The 19,120-nt window shown below is 40.9% G+C and overlaps 1 protein-coding gene across 2 annotated transcripts in view; it reads right to left on the bottom strand.

The window, feature by feature from the left end:
• LOC4578098 (lachesin) overlaps nt 1-14,581 on the bottom strand; it is a 42,946-nt gene extending 28,365 nt beyond the window's left edge. The window contains exon 1 of one of the 2 annotated variants that reach the window (XM_061658200.1): nt 13,700-14,581. In XM_061658200.1, coding sequence (XP_061514184.1) covers nt 13,700-13,838 — 139 coding nt within the window. In that variant the 5' untranslated portion in view covers nt 13,839-14,581. The remainder of the gene's footprint in view (nt 1-13,699) is intronic. The other variant, XM_061658199.1, reaches the window with a different exon arrangement.
• Between the last annotated feature and the right edge of the window lie 4,539 nt (nt 14,582-19,120).

Below are 19,120 nucleotides of genomic sequence, written 5' to 3'. Positions count from 1 at the left end.
ACACACTTCCTATGGCTTTGCTCTCTGTTGATGCTTTTGCATTTCCTAGAACTGAGTGTTCATATAGCTACCATCAATCATTTAAAGGTGCAATACAAGTGATCTTCAATAAAATGCCTCTTTAATGCGCAACAACAAATACAATCAACAACTTATGTGTTGAAAGACATTATAGCGTATGTAACGACAACTATAACGACAACAGAAAACAACCCCTCAAAATAAAGTCTGCATTATATCTGTAAGTGTAACAAAACATAAGCGCGAATATGATGAAATTCTAATCAATGATTTGTTTAAACGAAAGAACAATTGGGATTATTTAATTATATCATAATTTTAAAGGGAATCAAGTAAAAAAGTACCTAAGAGGAATAGATTAATATTTAACTTAAAAACCAAATATAAATAGGTAGTTATGACAAAAAAGGAAAAGAAGCTAATGAAGAATATAAATTAAAACCAATAATAATCAAAAAAAAGAAAACAAACGACATCTATAAAATTTTATCAATATTAGACAAATAGGCATAAGGACATTGTCTAAAAAAGCAATAAAAACTTGTAAAAGAAAATACTAAAATTACTCAGAAAAGTTTATATTCTTCAGATAACCAGACAAAATACATGTACCATGATTAGAAAAATAAATTTCTCAAACAAATCTGTAACACTGCATAAATTTGAAAAGTTTTTTTTGTAAACATGCCGCCTTGGAGTGTTGCACATTTTCTTTCGTATTTTTCCCCTCAGTGGTGACCTCAAAGAAAAAGTTTTACAATCTGTAACGAAAAATTCCCGTGACTGACGCGTCTTAACCAGAGCACGAAAGAACAACTTATCACAGCAAATCTTGTCTACATCCTTCCCACGCATATTCACACCTATGTACCATTTGGGCCGGTATCTGTCTGCTTTATTTCCACACATATGCATACAGTTGGCCCGAAGCAACCAAAAAAAAAACATTCAAGCTGTGCTAAACTCAAGCAGGAAGTATAGCGCCGGCTACAGTCCGAGCTCACCATGTTATCACTGCAGTCATTTTTCAACCTTTTCCGAAAGTCACCAGAATCGCTTGGGGTTTGGAAACATCTGGAGAGTTTTGTAAACGTAATCCTTTCCCATAGCTCTAGCGGATTTCTTTAGAACCGGCACGTGGCCGCATTGTTTGCGTGTGTTTTTCTATGTGTTTATGGTATGTTGGTTTGCAGCATAAGAAAGATCTCACTTTACTACGAAGAGCAGACCCAACGCGGAGAAGCCTTGAAGCTTGAGATTCAAATTCATCGTCAGTATCAAGTCGTGTGGCATATTTTATCGATTGCTTTTGACTGCCTTCAGTGAGGGCTTGGAGGAGGGGGGAAGAGGTGAAATCGACCAATAAAAATGCAAGATGAAATTCACCTAAATCCACATAATTTTCAGCAAAGCCTGCTCACGTGCACAACGCGACCTACTGACAGTCAGTAAGGAATAAATATCATCAATAACGCAACCTTTACATCAACAACCCAATTTCCGCATAAACCCTACGATGTAACACCTTCAGAGTGATAAAATACGCATTGAACCGGTCAAACAGAAGCGCAACTAAATAAGTGTAAAACGTGTTAGTAAGTTGGGCACTAAGTGACACGCATACACTCGGCCCATGCTGTAGCTCTTCCCAAGAGCGTGGTGAAAAGTGCAATGCAGTATGAAAAATCCAACCACAAACCGGGCCAGTCGCTGCCGTTGCCATGATGTCTGGCAACATTCGAGGGCATCCATCGAGGAGTTTCGTTCCAATGTGTAGCTCCCTTCATTCTCCACGCTTAGCTAATGTCATCCCATGTTGGCTTTTTAATGCATAAATAACAGTGCGCTATTTTTACCACCGTTTAGCCAAACGAGTATCGTGTTTTATTTCTCATTTTCCCGTCCGCTCGAGGGTTCTACTCGAACAACATTCTCTGCCGTATGTGTGGTGTTTGTGTGCGGAACCACCGAAAACTCAAGTATGGAATCTCTTACCCCGATGCAAGCCCAACTGAAAAGCCGCAAACGTAAAAACGCGACGATACAGGGAATACGATGCCAACTTTATGCGTTCAAACATTATGATTTTAATGAACTCCGGTATACCCACCAAGGCTCCGGTCACGGTCCCGCTCATACGGAACTAACCCTGAGGGCTGCTTCACTTACGGCCTCATCGTTAGGCATCATCCGCTTTGTCACCCTCGGAATCGTTGCAATGTTGGATGGCACGCCGCATGCATCTGGATCGTGAAGTGATGCGATCCGTCCCCGACCAGTTGGTTGAACCTTTTAGCGGTGGTTTGTCATCTATCTGTCGGGATCGTACACACAGGCGTGTTCGTTGCTGCCACGAGACATTGTCTAAGGCGACGGTGACGGCGACACGACGTGAGCGCTGATCACCTAAACATGGGATCGTGGTTATGTGATGCCACTAACCGACCGCACCGCGCTGGTATAGGAGGGAAGATTTGTAAATTAGCTAAATTTAAATTCGATCACAGCCGCGGGGTTTCGTCTTGCACTGGTTGGAGAGTGTGAGGTAGGAATAGTTGTTTTCGTCGTGTGGTGTATGGTGAGCTCGCGTGTTGATCATTATCTAAATTGCATCGTATTGTTTTTGATAAATTCTGGGGAGCGTAAGGAGTGATAATTCCTTGTGCTTTTAGAGCCGTGACGATGCCAGATAAATCAGAACCCGTCGTACAAGAATGTGAAATACGTCTTTGAAGTTGTTCGTAACGATTTTATCACGGTTAGATAGAAAGACTCGTACAAATGAAAATATTTCATGTACAATATTAAATATTAAATGTTTCTTATATATTGTAACAAAACAACTTACGGCTTTAGATTATTATTTTCTCTCGAATGGCAATGTTGAACTCGAGTTAGAGATAAAGAGTTAGAGTTAACCATACTAGAAAACAGTTTAAGGACGATAACGATTTTAATCCATAAATGAATCTCTCTTTAGTTAACTATAAGTACTAAGATTTGAACTGCTTCAAACTTTTCTTAAGAATTATACATATTGAAACATTTGTCACGCGTATTATTATTATATTATTTTTATTATTATTATTTTATTATTATAATTAGTAAAATAGGTAGCAAATTTGATTACATTTTCCAAACAAACAAATTTAGATTATTACAAAGCACCTAATACATGTTTTTTCTTATGTATTTTATGTATTTTATTCCCACACACCCTACGCCCTTCCTTTTTACATGTTTACACCGCACCGTACAAATGGCATAATGCGGCCAATCCACTTTACACCCACATACATTATTAGTGGACAAACAAAACAAAGCGAGACCTCGTTCGAAATCTGCACTTTCATCTTGCCTACATTTGCACCCTCGTATTTAACATTCGCACCTATACGTACATGAGTGTCCTGCCCCAGGGAACCCCTATTCTCGGCCGGAAAAGATGAAATATGCCGCAAGCAAAACTGTACGGGGTTGCTACCAACTGTGAGCTGAATTTGTACACATGAAACGGCGACGACTACAACAACAGCAGCACAACGATAACAACGACAACGGCACGAGGAGAGCAATGAAAAAAGTCAAAATAAAGCAGATGGTTTTTGGCAAAACGAAATTACGCCATTGTTACCCTAATGTATTATGTATCGGAGGGACGTTGTGCCAAAATCGCGCTTTTTGAACGCCTTGCAGGGCTTCACTTCCTGCGGTGCGGGAGGGCCGCACAGTAAGATGACGTTTTGCCCCTAACCAATTACCAATACAACTGCTTGCTGCTGCTGCTGCTGTTGTTGCTGCAGTAGGTGATCCTGTTTGTTCCATTTGATATGACGCTGATTGGCTGCCTAACTTTGTTGATTTGCTGTTTGTGCATCTGAATGTTGAATAGTGTAAACATTTCGAATGAAACGGACTAGCAAAGTATCTTTGCTGACTTTATGAATCATGTTTTTAAAATCAATTTGATCTAATTTTATAAATCATTGTTATACTCTATATCATCAGCACCAGCAAAATAAGCATGTAAACTTATGTTAGCCAACAATGTAAGAAAAATGAGAAACATTATCTGATCTGAACGTTATCATTCTTCTAGGCAAACTCAAAGGCACACTATTGTTTGAAAAACTTCATGCAAATATTCATTCATCTCAAAACAGCTGACCTAATGTAGCATATCTGCTAGACAGAATTTATTATAATACACACAGTCAACTATAGACACAGTGTAACACACTTCGGACATCCAAATCACACCAATGCAACACATTCATTATAACACACTCAGCAAATCAGATCATACCATAGTAACACACCTGAAAGTGTTCGAGCCGCACCGTTCATACAAAAACAATTGTGACACACTCATTGAAAACACCCGAAACACGTTTAATAAGCAAATCAGGCGTTCCTGCAGCAAACCAAGAACCCATAGCAACTTATTACCTTAAAAACGCAACTTAGATAAAGATCGACGAAAACATCCGAAAACAGATCGCAACAACAGTTGAAACTTTCATTCGCAAAATATTAAATGCGCAGTTTAGGTACATGTCAACAAACACTTCACATCAATTCAGTTTATAAATTAACAGCTTATAACAAGCTAATAACAATAACATATAATTAGGACAAAAACATCTTTTGAGTATAAATATTAAAAACCCCCACTATGGCATGTCAGATTTGTTTAGACTGTCAGGATAGGACTATACCCTTGATAAATCTATTGACTTCCCGATAAAAGATTATAATTTTGTTCTCCTATCCAAGGAAAGACCTCTAAACTCTAACGTTTCCAGTAAAGGTAAGGGAAAACCTCTTAAGGGTTTTTATGATCCAACTCAGTTCTGCCTATTTCGCCATAACGATTATCATCCTTAACGATGTTTGAAAGTTACCATAGCCAGCGCAAGTTCAAAGATACTGCATGACGACCGTATCCATAACCAAACTTACTTCACTAAGATATTTTTAAAAAATAGTATTGTTCAGCTTACTGCATCATTTCAAGTTTTGTTTTTCATGAAGAACTAGCGGATATGCTTTCCCAAGACTGTCATATCTTCTCCGTGTTACTAGCCTTTATAAAGCATATATAAAATAAACGAAAAGCGTTAAGTTTACTGAGACAAGCCGGTCCGAGGTAGTCACAGTAAACTTAATGCTATCCGTTGCCACAAATGGTTTGCAAAGATGAATGATAGATTTTCAAATTAGATTAAATTATTAGTTTGAAAGATTCTCATTGGTCATTAGACGAATAGCCAAAAATGTCTATAAAAATAAACTTAAAAAATAACAGATAATTACAACCACTCACTTATTTGATGCACCTGATTATTCTAAATTAAACACATGTAATAAAAGCTTTTTGTGATCAATAACATTTAGTGCATGATATCAAAAACTTGGAGCTGTCTGCCTGAATAACTGAATAATGTTCATTAGAACCATTGTGTTTGATACATTATTTCATAATTTTCACCAACTCATGTCAGTTGAAACTGTTTTTCGTTTTTCAAGTATTGAATGTATGTCATTGCTGATTTGGTTTCAAAGCTGCAGCTCAATTTAGTTCTTTATTATTCACCATGTAACATCAAACCCAATCATAGTCCGCAACCACAATTGAAAATACTGTGGAACGTAGGATATGCGAGTATCTTTACTAAGGTTTTTATCGCAGTCAATCACAATCCAGCCGATATCTCAGACATTCCACCATAATATCCGTGCATGAAAACAATAAGAATAGAAATGGCTTATCTATCAACTGCAATAATACAAAAACCAACAGCAATTCATAAATCAATAGTCGCTTCCTATAGCACACCACTTATAATGCAAAAATATCCTTAGATAAAATGGGATAACGTATGGCTCAATATAAATGGTAAACAACTCAGGACAAAAAAGCTGTATGTACTTGTGGGCCAATGAATGAGTTTACACTCAGGAATTAAAATGTAAATATAATTTAGCTAACAGTCCTAACTGTGAAAAATGTGGCTGTGTTGAAAACATTGAACACTAAAAGAATGTCGAGAGAGAAAGAGGAACTGGGAACTATTCAGTGAAACAGCTGAAGAGCTCAAAATTTGAGTATTGCCGTTCGATTGATTGATAAAACAAGACTTTAGAATGAATAGCAACAAGGGAAAACAACTAACAACTAAACAGCTATTCAGCAGATACGTGATAGGAATAATTTAAAATGAAATCCACCCACATATAGATAAACATGGTTCCCTATGGATATACTGCATGCATTCACTAATAGCTAACATGGATGTTTGAAAATCTATTCCTTCAGCGAAGAAATTAAACAACCCGTTTCATATTTAAGTGCTTCGTGCAATAAACATGTTATTTGTTACCTTAAACGAAGCTAAATTTAATAAAAAATACTAAAAGATCTAATCATAGCACTATAACCATTTGGGGCGCCCAATATGTAATCACTGTTTTAATAACATAACCGACGACAAATGCAGCCATCGACAGAAGCAGGAAGTGGAGCCAAATCGTGCTCGTTTCGTAGCGTCGTGAATGGAATGGCATTAAAAATTTATCCAATAACTGGCGATTGATGAATTCTAGTGCTTCCTTTTTTACCCAACACGATCCAACATCTTGAAGGTACTAAAACCCCTCCGTTGGAACCAAAAATGTCCGTAATCGGAAATCTACTTTCTTTTTTTTTGTGTCACTCCCGTTCGACTTTTGTAGCAATCAAAAGCAAAATATAATCGCCTTCTGTCGGTGCAAGGGAAAGGACAAACCCGCTGTTTGCCATATCGAACCACGGACAAAACTTCGATCAAGAACGACGGCCAACCTCCGGATGCATTTGGAAGGAAAAATTAAAATGCAAGCTGCACTTACGAAACAAAAGTAGCACGACACGACACGGCCCGTTACGATTCCACCACCCGGACAGGACAGGTTTTCGACTTTTCCCACTCCTGAAAATTGGAAAACTATTGACATTTATTTGTATAACTTCTGTGCACGTGTATGTGTGTGCTGCCCGGGGAAGGCTGTGTGCAGGGTATCGACCCAACCATCACACAATCTTGGTGGAATGCTGCCGAAATCGGAATAGCACACCACAGAAGACACAGTGCACAGGAAATGAGGCGCCGTTTTGGTACGCCTTTCGCACATCGCACGAATCGAAATTGTGAAAAATCTGAATTCTGACCACGAGTCGTAAGAATTTTTGCTTGGGTCATCTCTCCGTTGTCCGCGTTTTTCGGGAGATAATGCAATACGATAGGACGTGCGGGTGGCAGGACCGGTTCGGCAAAATGATATCTCCAGTATCTGCACGCCAACTGTTTCGGGTTGGCTGAACTGTACTTCTCACCCAGTGGACGCTATTTTTGAAACGATCATTATTTATTCCGTCCGTTGCATTTTCTACGCGTTCGAAGTGAAACCATCTAATAAAACCACAACCAAAACGGCATCGCTCGCATCTCAATCGCTGTTCCGAGTCACAATTAGTGGTCCGGGAAGCGGAGTGAGTGGATGGGCGGCAAATGTTTCCATTTCACGGCTGCGACACGCTGGTGGCAGTTTTTAATGTTGGCTTGTAGCTATTAATTTTCGGTGGTGTTAAACGATCCCAGATGGTGCCGTCTGGATGGTGGGTGGATACCGTGTCGACCTTCGATCGCAATACGTAATATACTGACAGTTTACATGGTTGCCGGTTAACTGATGAGTGATCATCGTGACCGCTGGCGATAATGATTTAAGTAACGGGCGTTTGATCATTTTGCATGAAAAATATATTGATACAAATGGTGGTTATCTTCGGATGAGTTTTACACAGTAATGTAAAAAATAAATTAGGTTCTGATGTTCTAATGTTTGAGTCATTCAAAAGTCTGTAAGGATTGATTATTTAAGACCAGTAATAAAAATCTGGAAGAATTTATTTACAAAATCTCACAGGTAAAACCTAACGGGGAAACATTCCGCAAGGCAACAATAGAAAAACATCTAACTAAGATATACCAAGAACTCTAAATATTTTGAGAATTATATGTAAGACAAAAATCAACTTTAAAAGATTCTCTACGCAGATTATCTTATATCTTCTATTTCATAGAAGTCTTGAAATAAACAATCATTGAAGACTATGAAAAGAGTGAGACAAATTAGGGGTTTCGGGATTTTTTTACAGTTATAGATAATTACATATATTTGCCTAGCAACTACAAAACATCCGTTTTTGGTAAACATTTAATGCTAATTAGTTTTCTTTTTTTACTTTGAAACATATAAAATGCGCAACTAAAAATTGCCAAAACTTGTACAAAATGACCAAAATATCGGTATGTAATTTTTATCAAGAAAAATTCATTTCATTCATTTCTATTTCCTTTGTTTATGAATAAACCTGTTGTGTATGGAGATGATCACTAGCGATTAGTAGATTTTGTTTTGATAGTATAAAAAAATTAATTGGTACTCGTTTTATTACTCTTAAAATTAATCTGAATAATTGAAAACTGTTTTGCAATATACATTTTAGCTAAGACACTGATATGGGCTCATTATGTTATGTCATTCATAACGGACTTTTTCCAAAAGAATTCCAATGTAACATTGTCATTTCGTTTAAAAGGCAAAAAAGGTGCAGACACTTCTTTAAGCAAGAATGCTACAACCGAATTATTTAAAAGATTCAGATGAACTTGACGATTAAACAATTCAACGCCTGAGACATACATACACACTTTCACTCCATTGTATGAATAAAACAACAACAACACACAGTCACTTGTAACCTTACCAAACCATGGGACGCACTCCGCCCGAGAATTTCTGCAGATCTTTCCAACACATCCTCACTGTGTCCTATTTATTTGTGTGTTTAAAGACTTAAATTTGGAGCACCGGTACGCGGTAAAATTCCGCCACAAAGCCCAGCACCAAACTTCGTGCAATATCATTTTTCACCAATCTTTCACAGTAGGGACACCGGCCACAGAACCGGTTGGAAGGAATGAAAGGAATAATAAACTGAGCCCACCGAGTGCGCCTCTCAGCGCCGGTAAACAAACGAACGGTTGACTTTCCGGCGATGCGTAAACTTAACTCGGGGACCGGAAAAGGATTGCGTTGGCAACGAGCGAAGGCGGAGGCGAACCGTCAGCAACCAACCGTCACCACCGGGGAGAAGGGCTTTAAGAGCAACACGTAGAAGCCCGTTGGAATCGGATGGCGTGACAGTGCTTGCGAAGAAAGGCTATTCGTTCGATTAAATTATGCAGAAAATTTCACGAATTTCAATTTAATTTTCCAATCTTTTCACTTCACACCTAATAATGGTTAATAGAACGATGGAAATCGGCAAACCGGCGGGAGGGCCCGCCGGAGAACCACATTCCATGGGCTGGTTAATGGCGCATACACACGATGTCACAATGTGGTGTTGCCGCGCACGGTGCGCGTTGCGAGTGCTTTATATTGCACCATCCTTTCTTTTTTTTGTGGTGGCGAAAATAGTCGATCTCTTAAGAATGTTGACTTTTCCCTTTTCTAATTCCAGTGGCTCCAAGAAATTTGTTGTCGTTTCGCTATCATCACACCCTTCACGTTACTGTCAAAATCTTACGTGACTACGTCGATCATCGATGGGTTGATGATTTGACAGAGAAAAGGAATTACAAAAGAGTCCCTCTGGAGATAAACATTCGATTTGAAAACGTCTATTAAATGGTAAAGTTAATGGTCCTTTGCCTAGCATTGACTTGTGCAAAAAAGGACACAAATCAATCTTTAACCCTCATTTTTTTAGGATTTTATAGCTTATAGTCCATTGCATCCAAGGATAATAAAAAAGATCCTGTGAAATGTGCGCATGTAAATATTTGAATTCGTGTAGAAAAAATATAAAATATGGAGTACCTGCTTGTACAGTAAAGCAAGCAAATCAGTGCATGAGAAACGACCTGAATTATCGGCAAAATTGAGGAAAAATGTGCATGTAACTTAATAAGAAAATCAACAAAACGGTATTAGTGTCTAGGCTTACAATAACATGGAGCTTACAAAGCATCGGTCTAAAGTCTATCTATAGACTCATACTTCAAAACACACCTTTTGTTCCTTCCAAGGTAATCAAATCATAACAGCTCCTACGACGTGCAATTGGTGAGCAACATATTAATCTCCTTTCAAACCAAGCCAAACATTCGCCCTCAAACTAGAGGCTGCACAGCATGCGGACATGTTCCCAACCTGGGCAACAGGGCCTGCTCGTGTTTGGATCACCTTATCACACCTGCCTAAGGTACGTGGTACATCGATTCTTGTCACATCTTTCGCCAGAAGAAATCTGAATTAATGAACTCTACAGATTATCCACTTCGTTCGAGACGCAACGACCTGTATCCATCGGATGGGAGGAATTTCCCTACCGAGAGGCAGGTGACCAGTGTTTGACAAGGCAGAGAGCAAGGTGTGGAATATTCCAAGAACACTGAAACGAGGACGAGTCAAAGACATTCCTTTGGCATCCGTTTCTCGAGAAAAAAGCATGAGAGATTACTGTCGAGAAACGGGACGAAGCTCCAGCTCCAGGTTTTTTGGAGCGATAAATGTGTAGTAAATAGAAGAGGGTGGAAAAAACCTTTCAACGTGCCCTTGTTGTTATGCACGAGCAAGAGTACATTTTAAAACATTGCTCGTGTACCGGGCACAACTTGCACAGGCCACAAACGAGATGTCTGCAGGGCGCACTGGGCACTCCCTAATGGTCATTCCAGTCAGCCGGTCAGTCTCCGGTCTGTCGAAGCGTCGCGCACCTTCCCTCGTTCTTCACTATCACCACCATCGGTCCCGCCGACCGATGCCCCGAAGGTGCAAGACTTGCTTTCTGCAAGCATCTGCCACCTGTGTGCGGGTGGGGCGCCTTTCTTAGACCGGCAGGACACGAGAAGAAAAAGCGAGCTGCCCCGGCTACCTCAACCTTTCTCCCTTCTCGCGTGGAAGGCAGCGTTTTGCTGGCCTTCGGCGATTAACGCTTTAACTTTTCACGTTAAATTTGCAAAATAAACATTCGTCCCGGCACTACGGACCGGTGGTACATGGACAGCAACGGACCGGTGGCCGCACCAGCGAATGCATACAGATCAGCTTTTTATCGTACTGCAGAATATACTGAAAGTCGTTATGTAAAGTGTGGTGGGTAAGGTTTGGTTGTTGGGTTGAGGATTTCGTACGTTTTACCAGTCGGCCGGTCGGCCGCACGGTGCCATCGCGCTACTATCGTAACAACCCGCGGGTGGAGGCGCGAGTGTGCCCGAAGTTATCTGTGGGATTTCTTTTTGTTTTGTCTATTACACACTGTACTGAATTTTTTCCTTCCCGTGGCTGTACTTTCTATTTACTTTAGTAGGATTCCATCCCTGTCCCCTCCTGTTGTGCCGTTTGGTTTGCTTTGCTGCGAGCACGAAAAACGTCGAGCCGAGACGGAGTCTGATGAATGCTAAATGACCGAATACATTCTACCGCCCTGGAAGGGGGGCTAATGTGACTTGGCTGGGCACTGGAACGAAGCTGCTAGCAATTGCGTTAAGCGTTGGATTCGATTAAATTCTTCACGACGCGAAACAAGATCAACATAAACTCGTGGGCCAAGTTGCTTCTTGTGCTTGGAAGCGAACCCTCGGGGGGAAGCGAAACGAGAAAGCGAGTTAGCGAAGGCAAACGCGCCAGGTACGTGCCGAAAGAGGCTCATTGAAACTCAAATCAATTGCAAGATTCACCCACACACACACACAGTGGGGAAAGGGAACGGAGCGATAAGAGAAGCTAGGGAGCCATGTAGCCGTGTGATAGGTTAATGCTGATTACGATGTTGATCGCACCTCGGTGCAGCAACATACGACAACGACGATGATGCCGATGACGATAACGATCCCAAGACGAGATACTGTGAACGTCAGTGATTACGGTACCACACGCAAGGAGATTGTTATGGCTGGATGGGATTTTGAATGCCCTATTTGGCATTCACTCGAAGCGCTTCGCACACGACAAACACCGAAGGATACAAACAAACATTCACCTACGCCCTCGGTACTTCTTGCCCCTCCGGTCCTCTGAGCAATCCTTTCAAATGTATGCCGTGTCATTGTGTCCAGTAGAAACACGGTCTTCACCCCCTTTGGGTGAAGAAATAATCCGAGCCAATTAATTGGCGTCATTGAAGTCTAATGAATTTCAATTTATTGATAATGGCTACTGCCCAGAAAAGGCCTGCCCGAAATAAGCTATACAAAATGTCTCTCTCTTTCTTTCTCGTTTCAATGCCTGTGTAGGAAGCTATCTCAAAGCTGACTGCCGGGACGAACACGCACACCCTCTCGGGCACTTGGTTGATTAGAGGAGAAAGAAAATTTCTCACGTCTTCTAAACAAACTGTCCCAGTGTACGGTATACAGTAGGGGATTTTGGCACCAATCACTTGTGCAACTTCTTACGGTCAACGAGACCGAGGGCCTGTTGTTTAGGACGAAATCAGGTCAGGACGTTGTTGTGCATTATTCAATTTGCACTGTCACAGCCAAAATGATGTCGGTGCAGTTGCTGCAGCTACTATGGCAACGTTGCTATCCGAAGCAACCTTAATCGTCTTTTAAACACTAATCATTTATTATTACCCCTTTCGCATCGGCCGGAGTGTAAAAACGGTCCTTCAGATCCAGTTTTGCTACGCTAGCAAATCGATCCAATCCATCTTGATACTTCATCTCACAATTTATGCTCAAGAGATACTCAACTCAACTCACTACAGGCGAAAAACCTCCTGGTACAGGTAAGAAAAAGGCTCTACAAATAGTACCCGCCCAAAAGTAAACATTTCATCAATGCTAACGAAGTCACGGGAAAACAATGTGGCGTGGTCGCCTCTCACCCGCCTATCTTTTGGCTATGAATCGCGTGGCAGGTGTAATGCGTCTACCACCGTTTTGCTCTATTCTGGTACTGCTGGGGCATTTATCAATGGTACAATTTCTGCCCACACAACGATACGGATCGGTGGGAAATCGGAGAGGAAAGAAAGGATACAAGCGGCGCGCCAACAAGCACTCACTCACTCGCTCAAGAAGGGAAAAAGTCAAACAAAATAGCTTATCCTTCGGTATCCGCTCCGGTGCCACTTCAGCAGCAGCTTCGCGTGAATTGTTATATCGGGGTGATGTACGCCGTAAGGATAAAAGGATCTTCTACAGTCGCCTCTTCTGGAGACGCTTTGCTTTGTTGGCAGCAGTCTCTGTGGGTCGCCGTCAATAGAGCATACACCCTCGAGGGTGTCTTTGCCGCCTTTCGACGGAAGCACAGACACCGGTGCACAAGCCTGGCAGTTATTGGATGAGCGTCCCTTAAAGCATAAGTTTAATTGTATCAACAAACAAGTGTGAATGCGCAAATCTGAGAAGAAACGATGTTCTGATGTTCGTTGTTACGGTTGAATTGGTTGAAGACTCAATAGCAAACGTTACGGTGGTAATAAATGTCGACTTTTATTATACTAGTGTGTTGCATTTTTTTGTAGACATCAACTAAGGATTTTTGCCTCAAGCTCTCTGAGCGTATTAGATTAACACTTATCTTATCAATCTCGCTTGGCACGAAATATGTCACTTACCATTCGCTACCATTCCCGTATTGGACGAAGGACCAGGACTGCCTACAACACCGTGAGCCAACAGGCCAACCAGCAGCAACTTCACCGGCAACAAGGTGGCCATCATCAGGAAGGCCCCCGCACTATCAAAGGGGGCCATCCTTGTGCGATTGGACCAATGCCCGCTAACCTTATTCACTGGTTTGTCAAATAATCGGCTCTTGAATCACTCACACTCGTGAATCTTCACTGCAGATCACTGTTAACACGATCACGATCGCGTTTGTTGATAGGTTACTGTTATGCAAATAATTATGCTTTTAACTTTTTTGGATATATTTTATCGCGTTAATACTGAACTATTGAACAATTTTTACAACTTTACGAATAGGTAAGTATTTATTTTACACTCTCACAGCGATTAGATGTATTATAAACTCGTATTGATTGTTTTAAAATTATTTGTCAAATTATCCTAACCGTTGTACCATTTAATCACAAACTACACACCAAAAATCACGATCACTCAAATATGTCTCGTTTCTTGCACTGTTTCGTTGACTTTATTGGCCACAACTAAAAAAACACAATCCGTATATCGGATATGATTCACGTTCCTTTCCACTAAATCATTATTTTATCCATTTTTTATAGGACCAACCTCCGCAAACAGGAACAGACCCGTGTTCCGTTTTCCGTTTTTTCCGATGCTATCGATAATTTGATTTGCTCCCAATTGCTTGATCGCTATCGGGCGTTACGTACAAGCAGCGGTCCCTACCAGGGTTCGGTGCTCACCAACTGCCATAGCACAACACACCGTTACTGCTCACCGGGAAAACTTGCTTCCGCACGACGCTGCATCCGAGACAACACTGAAAACGCATTCCGTGTGCCGCATCCATCCGAGCGCACTGCGCTGAACAACCGCACATGTGTATCCGGAGCGGCATCACCACCCATCGCCAACATCATGAGTATCATCATCATCAGCATCATCATCATCATCATCAAAGATCTCAATGGCAACGTGGTTTGACACGCGGCTAATGATGCTCTCCGTGTTTACCTTTCGAAATGTCAAACTCACCCGAGAGACCGATGTACAGAGAGAGAGAGAGAGAGAGGGAAAGAAAGAGAGACAGATCTGCCACAGCATCCACGACAAGTGAGTCAAGTTTCGCTCTCTCCCATAGAGAATCGTTTGTTTACATTTCACCGGAACGATCAAAGCAGTCCCCATGGTACGCGTATCGGTCGCGATTTCCCCTTCTCTGTCAAAGGACGCACCCTTCGGGTTGTTAACGAGGGGAAAACGAGGGAGTTGTTCTCGGGTGGATTGTGTTTTATTGCGCACGTGCAGTAATAAAAATGGGAAAAACAAACCGACCAACATGTTTCGATACAGTTTTTCTCCGCTTTCTATGGCTTCGGCAGATGAGGAGGACGATGGATGGTCGGTAGTATCCTATTTCCGGAGCAAAGCAAGTAAGTTTCTCCTGTTTTTCACACTGTATGCATACCTACTCGCTTCGTCCTTTACAGGATGGTACAAACATTGGCGGTTGTTTTGATGCTCTCGCGTTCGAGCACACCACCCAGAAAGAGGATAGCAATCGTTAAACGTCCTTTTCTTTCCCACCCGTACGGCACCATCCGTAAACCAATCAAATTCATTCGATTCACGCTGGGCCAGAGTTTCCCCTAGCGTCCTGCCGGTGGCTCTTGTATCGCCCTAACTGTGCGACTCGTTAAGCCGTCGTCGTCTTCCAATCTTCTCACGCGCCGGAAACCAGCGAAGGAGGAATCCTTCCCAAAGCTGTGTGTCTTCGCGCAGTTCTTTGGCAGTGTACAACTTACCTTCTGTCTCCCTCTGTCTCGCTATCGAGAAATTGGGAAAATTTTACTGCTTTGGTCTCTGTCTCGCTGCCAACACCCTTTCAAGCTTGGAGGCTGCGTAACCGTTTGTCTTCGGCCTTTTTTGCAAATAGATTGGGTTCTTCTTTTACTTACTAAACATTTTTCTGTTATTCAATACCATTTCTCCTCATTTTTCTTGCACTGTTTGAATTCGTATGGAAGCTTTCGTACATTTCTCTCCTTGGACCAAGATGTCTGGCCCAAGAAGCTGCGCATTTTGGAGACCAAGATTTGTTCCAATCGTTGGCCGCTCCTAGCGATGCCATCACGTCTGTCTGTCTGTTGAGCTCTGCCACGTTTGGTTATCTTTTCATTTTCCTGGGACCACATGCTTCCGATCATTCCGATATGAGTTCGGGCATGTTTCGGCTTTGGTTGGGGAAAAATGCTTTTTTTACTTTTACCTCGCAAAAATAAGCATCCTGTTCGGTTCCTTCAGAAAGCAGCCATTCTGTGGAGCGTTCAAGGTGTCGTCAATTTTGCCGACCAGACTATGAAGACAAGATGGAATGGATGAAGTACTGGTGCAGTGCCATCCTCCTCGTTCCGATTACACTTTATCCTATCCTATCGTAATGCTTGAGGGGCGGATACACAAGGTAACATTGACCCCAAGGCCGACGTGCTCGACGGCATGCACTTTCCCGGGCACGTCATCGAACGGACACGGCTGGGAGTCACATGAATGCCCCTCCGGGCCGGTTAATCTACGTCGGCAATCGGATGAGCTGGGAACGGTCCAGACAGCTGAGATCAACTTTAATTCTACATGCGAAACAGCTGTTTCACCAGACGACCGTATACCGTTGTCTGCTGGTTGAACAGGAGAATGGGTTTCCAACAGCTTGACTAGAATCGACTGCAAGCAAGCATTTCTATACTTTTTGGACGCAATCAAAAAAGCATTATTTATTTAATTTGATAGCAAACGAGGTGGCAGTGAATTTTAAAGCCTTTCCCGTAGTCGAAATACATTCTCATATGAATGCTCGTTTCAACGAGTTTTATTTTATCTTGTTTAATTCGTCTTAGTTGTTTGATGATGTTTAAATCATTCTTTTCTCATTGAATCAAATGAATTATAAACGAAAAATAGACGACTTGCTTATCATCGTGGGCATCATTCATATACATATCATTATCACAAGTGTCTTAATCATTTTAAAATTATTGTAATTTTATTATTTATTAACCATTAATGGGTTAGCAATACGGCCGAAGCCGTTCCTACTGAATAAAGAAAACCATTATTGGGCTGATTACAGTCGATACTTTCCTGTCATAAATTTTAATGAATCTTATAGCAATTATGTTTTTACAATTGGGCCCTATATTCCGTAGAAAACTCAGTACTACATATTGAGGTTGTATGTCAATCAAGTTTTGATGATAGTTTACGAACTGAAATTATAGTACCAACACTAAAAGCTTCATTTTCTCACGTGATTGATAACATGTTTGCGTGTCAAACCATACTTGCGATTGTTAATTAGTTCATTGTACAATACTGCAAATGTTGTATTTTTCAAAAGGATTTGAAAATGAGCAGAGAGTCATTAAAGCCCGGAATAGCAAAAAAAAAAAAAAACAATTTGTAAAGAGAGCTAATTTGCCTTTCGCCCTTAAATGCAAATCTTCGTACATGATAGCAAAACGAGGACGATTTCTCTACATGGGACTGCATTCATCAACATGGGTATAACCTATAATACGTAAAAAAATATTGTAAAAATCGCTATATATATGGCAAAACCCATTCCATAGTCCAATCACTTTTTGACCACTTCTGTGTCTCCAAATCAGTCGAAAACTTGCAACTAAGCTGTCATCCTCGATGGCCAAACAAACAGGAAGCGCAAATTAATGCATCAGAATGCACAAATCGAGGATCTGGTAAAATCTAAAAATCGATATTCTAAGGATTTTTAGTCAATTGAGGAAAAGCGTGAGCCTAGTATCACGTTACAATCATACACTTTGCAAATTGATCTTTTTATTTGTTTGTAGGATCAACAGAAATGTTTGATGATTGATACCATCTGCCAGAAACGCATACACTAAAGTTGTAGCATCTTTGGCAATTTGCTAAAGGTCTTATAATATTTTGATGTATCATTGCACCACCAACCTCACTACAAGCACCACTTTCAAATTACATAATAATGGTGATTGTAATTTGATAATTTGTAATTTTGATCAGTGGAGTTTGATATGACTGTTTGATTAACCAACGTATCCGATTTCACCTTTAATTCACGCAAACTTCTTCATGATACAAACTTGCATGGTATCAGTAACTTACATGTTGCAGAACTAATCACAGTAAAAAAAAGTCATGACATAGTGACTGATAAAGCGATGATCGCAAAAATGTCACGAAGCATGAATTGATCACACCAATCGTTTTGAATATCACCTCTGGTTATCACAATTGAGTACGTGACGCTGACATGAATTTTGTTTCAGTCAGAATTTTGTATGACATTGATAGTGACATTTTACAGCACTGATTGTGTATTAGTTGAGGGCGACAAATTTCAATGTGGTAAAGAAGTTCTACTATCGTGTAACGGTCGTTGCTTTGGACAAGGACATCAGTAGCCAAATCCGGAGATGGAGTGTGGAAGTGAATCGTGCATAATATGAGCTTTATCATCTGTTGAGATGCAGAGGACTTCGAGACCGAACCTCTTTGGACATGAGTATTTGAGCATTCGAGCGGAGGATGCAAAACCTATGGGTTTATTTGAGCGGAGGATGCAAAAGCAACGGATCATCTTTGGCGGTGTATTTGAGCATGGAGTATGGAGGAGAAAGATGAACCACGAGCTTGCTGAGCTGTATGGCGAACTAAGCATCCTGACGTTGGCAAAGGCTGCCAGGATACGATGCCATATTATAAAAAAGCCGGGGTTATGCCCACCATTAGAAGCACAGCAAGATCGATCAGGTAAAGCAAGACCAGTTGGAGATCGAGAGTCTACATAGATGGGAGGCTGCAGTCAGGTACCAGCCATCCTGAAGAATTATTGTTGACCGGGTCATGTCACGCTGACGTGCCTCATCGTGAGCAGGCCAATAAAAGAGAGCGAGAACGAAAACCCCATATTTAATCGTATTTTTTTATAACCCTCTCCAATCAAAACATTGAAAACTCTTTCCAAAGTTATTACCGGTAAGCTAAAATCACAATTGCTTATATTTCAGGTATCCGATATTTTCTCAAAATCACTCGTGAATGCCTGAGAAATTGAGCGATGAGAACATTTCAGGGCCTCCATGACCTCGCGGCTTTTAGTATCTCGTCAGTATTATGTTGCTCATTACATGGCACCTAAATAGTTGGGTTGTATGCCAACCAACAATGTAACATTGACAAAAAGACACACACGCATTTAGAAGATGGATGTTTTGCATTGATTGGTAGATACATTTCAGGATAGTTCACAAAATTTCCCTTTTTGTGTATTTGTGTACTTTATCTAGCGGCTAAAATATCCAAAGATTTATTATTTTAATTTA

This window comes from Anopheles gambiae, chromosome 3, assembly GCF_943734735.2.
Source record: "Anopheles gambiae chromosome 3, idAnoGambNW_F1_1, whole genome shotgun sequence".
Lineage (NCBI taxonomy): Eukaryota > Metazoa > Arthropoda > Insecta > Diptera > Culicidae > Anopheles > Anopheles gambiae.
This window is presented reverse-complemented; position numbering and strand designations above follow the sequence as displayed.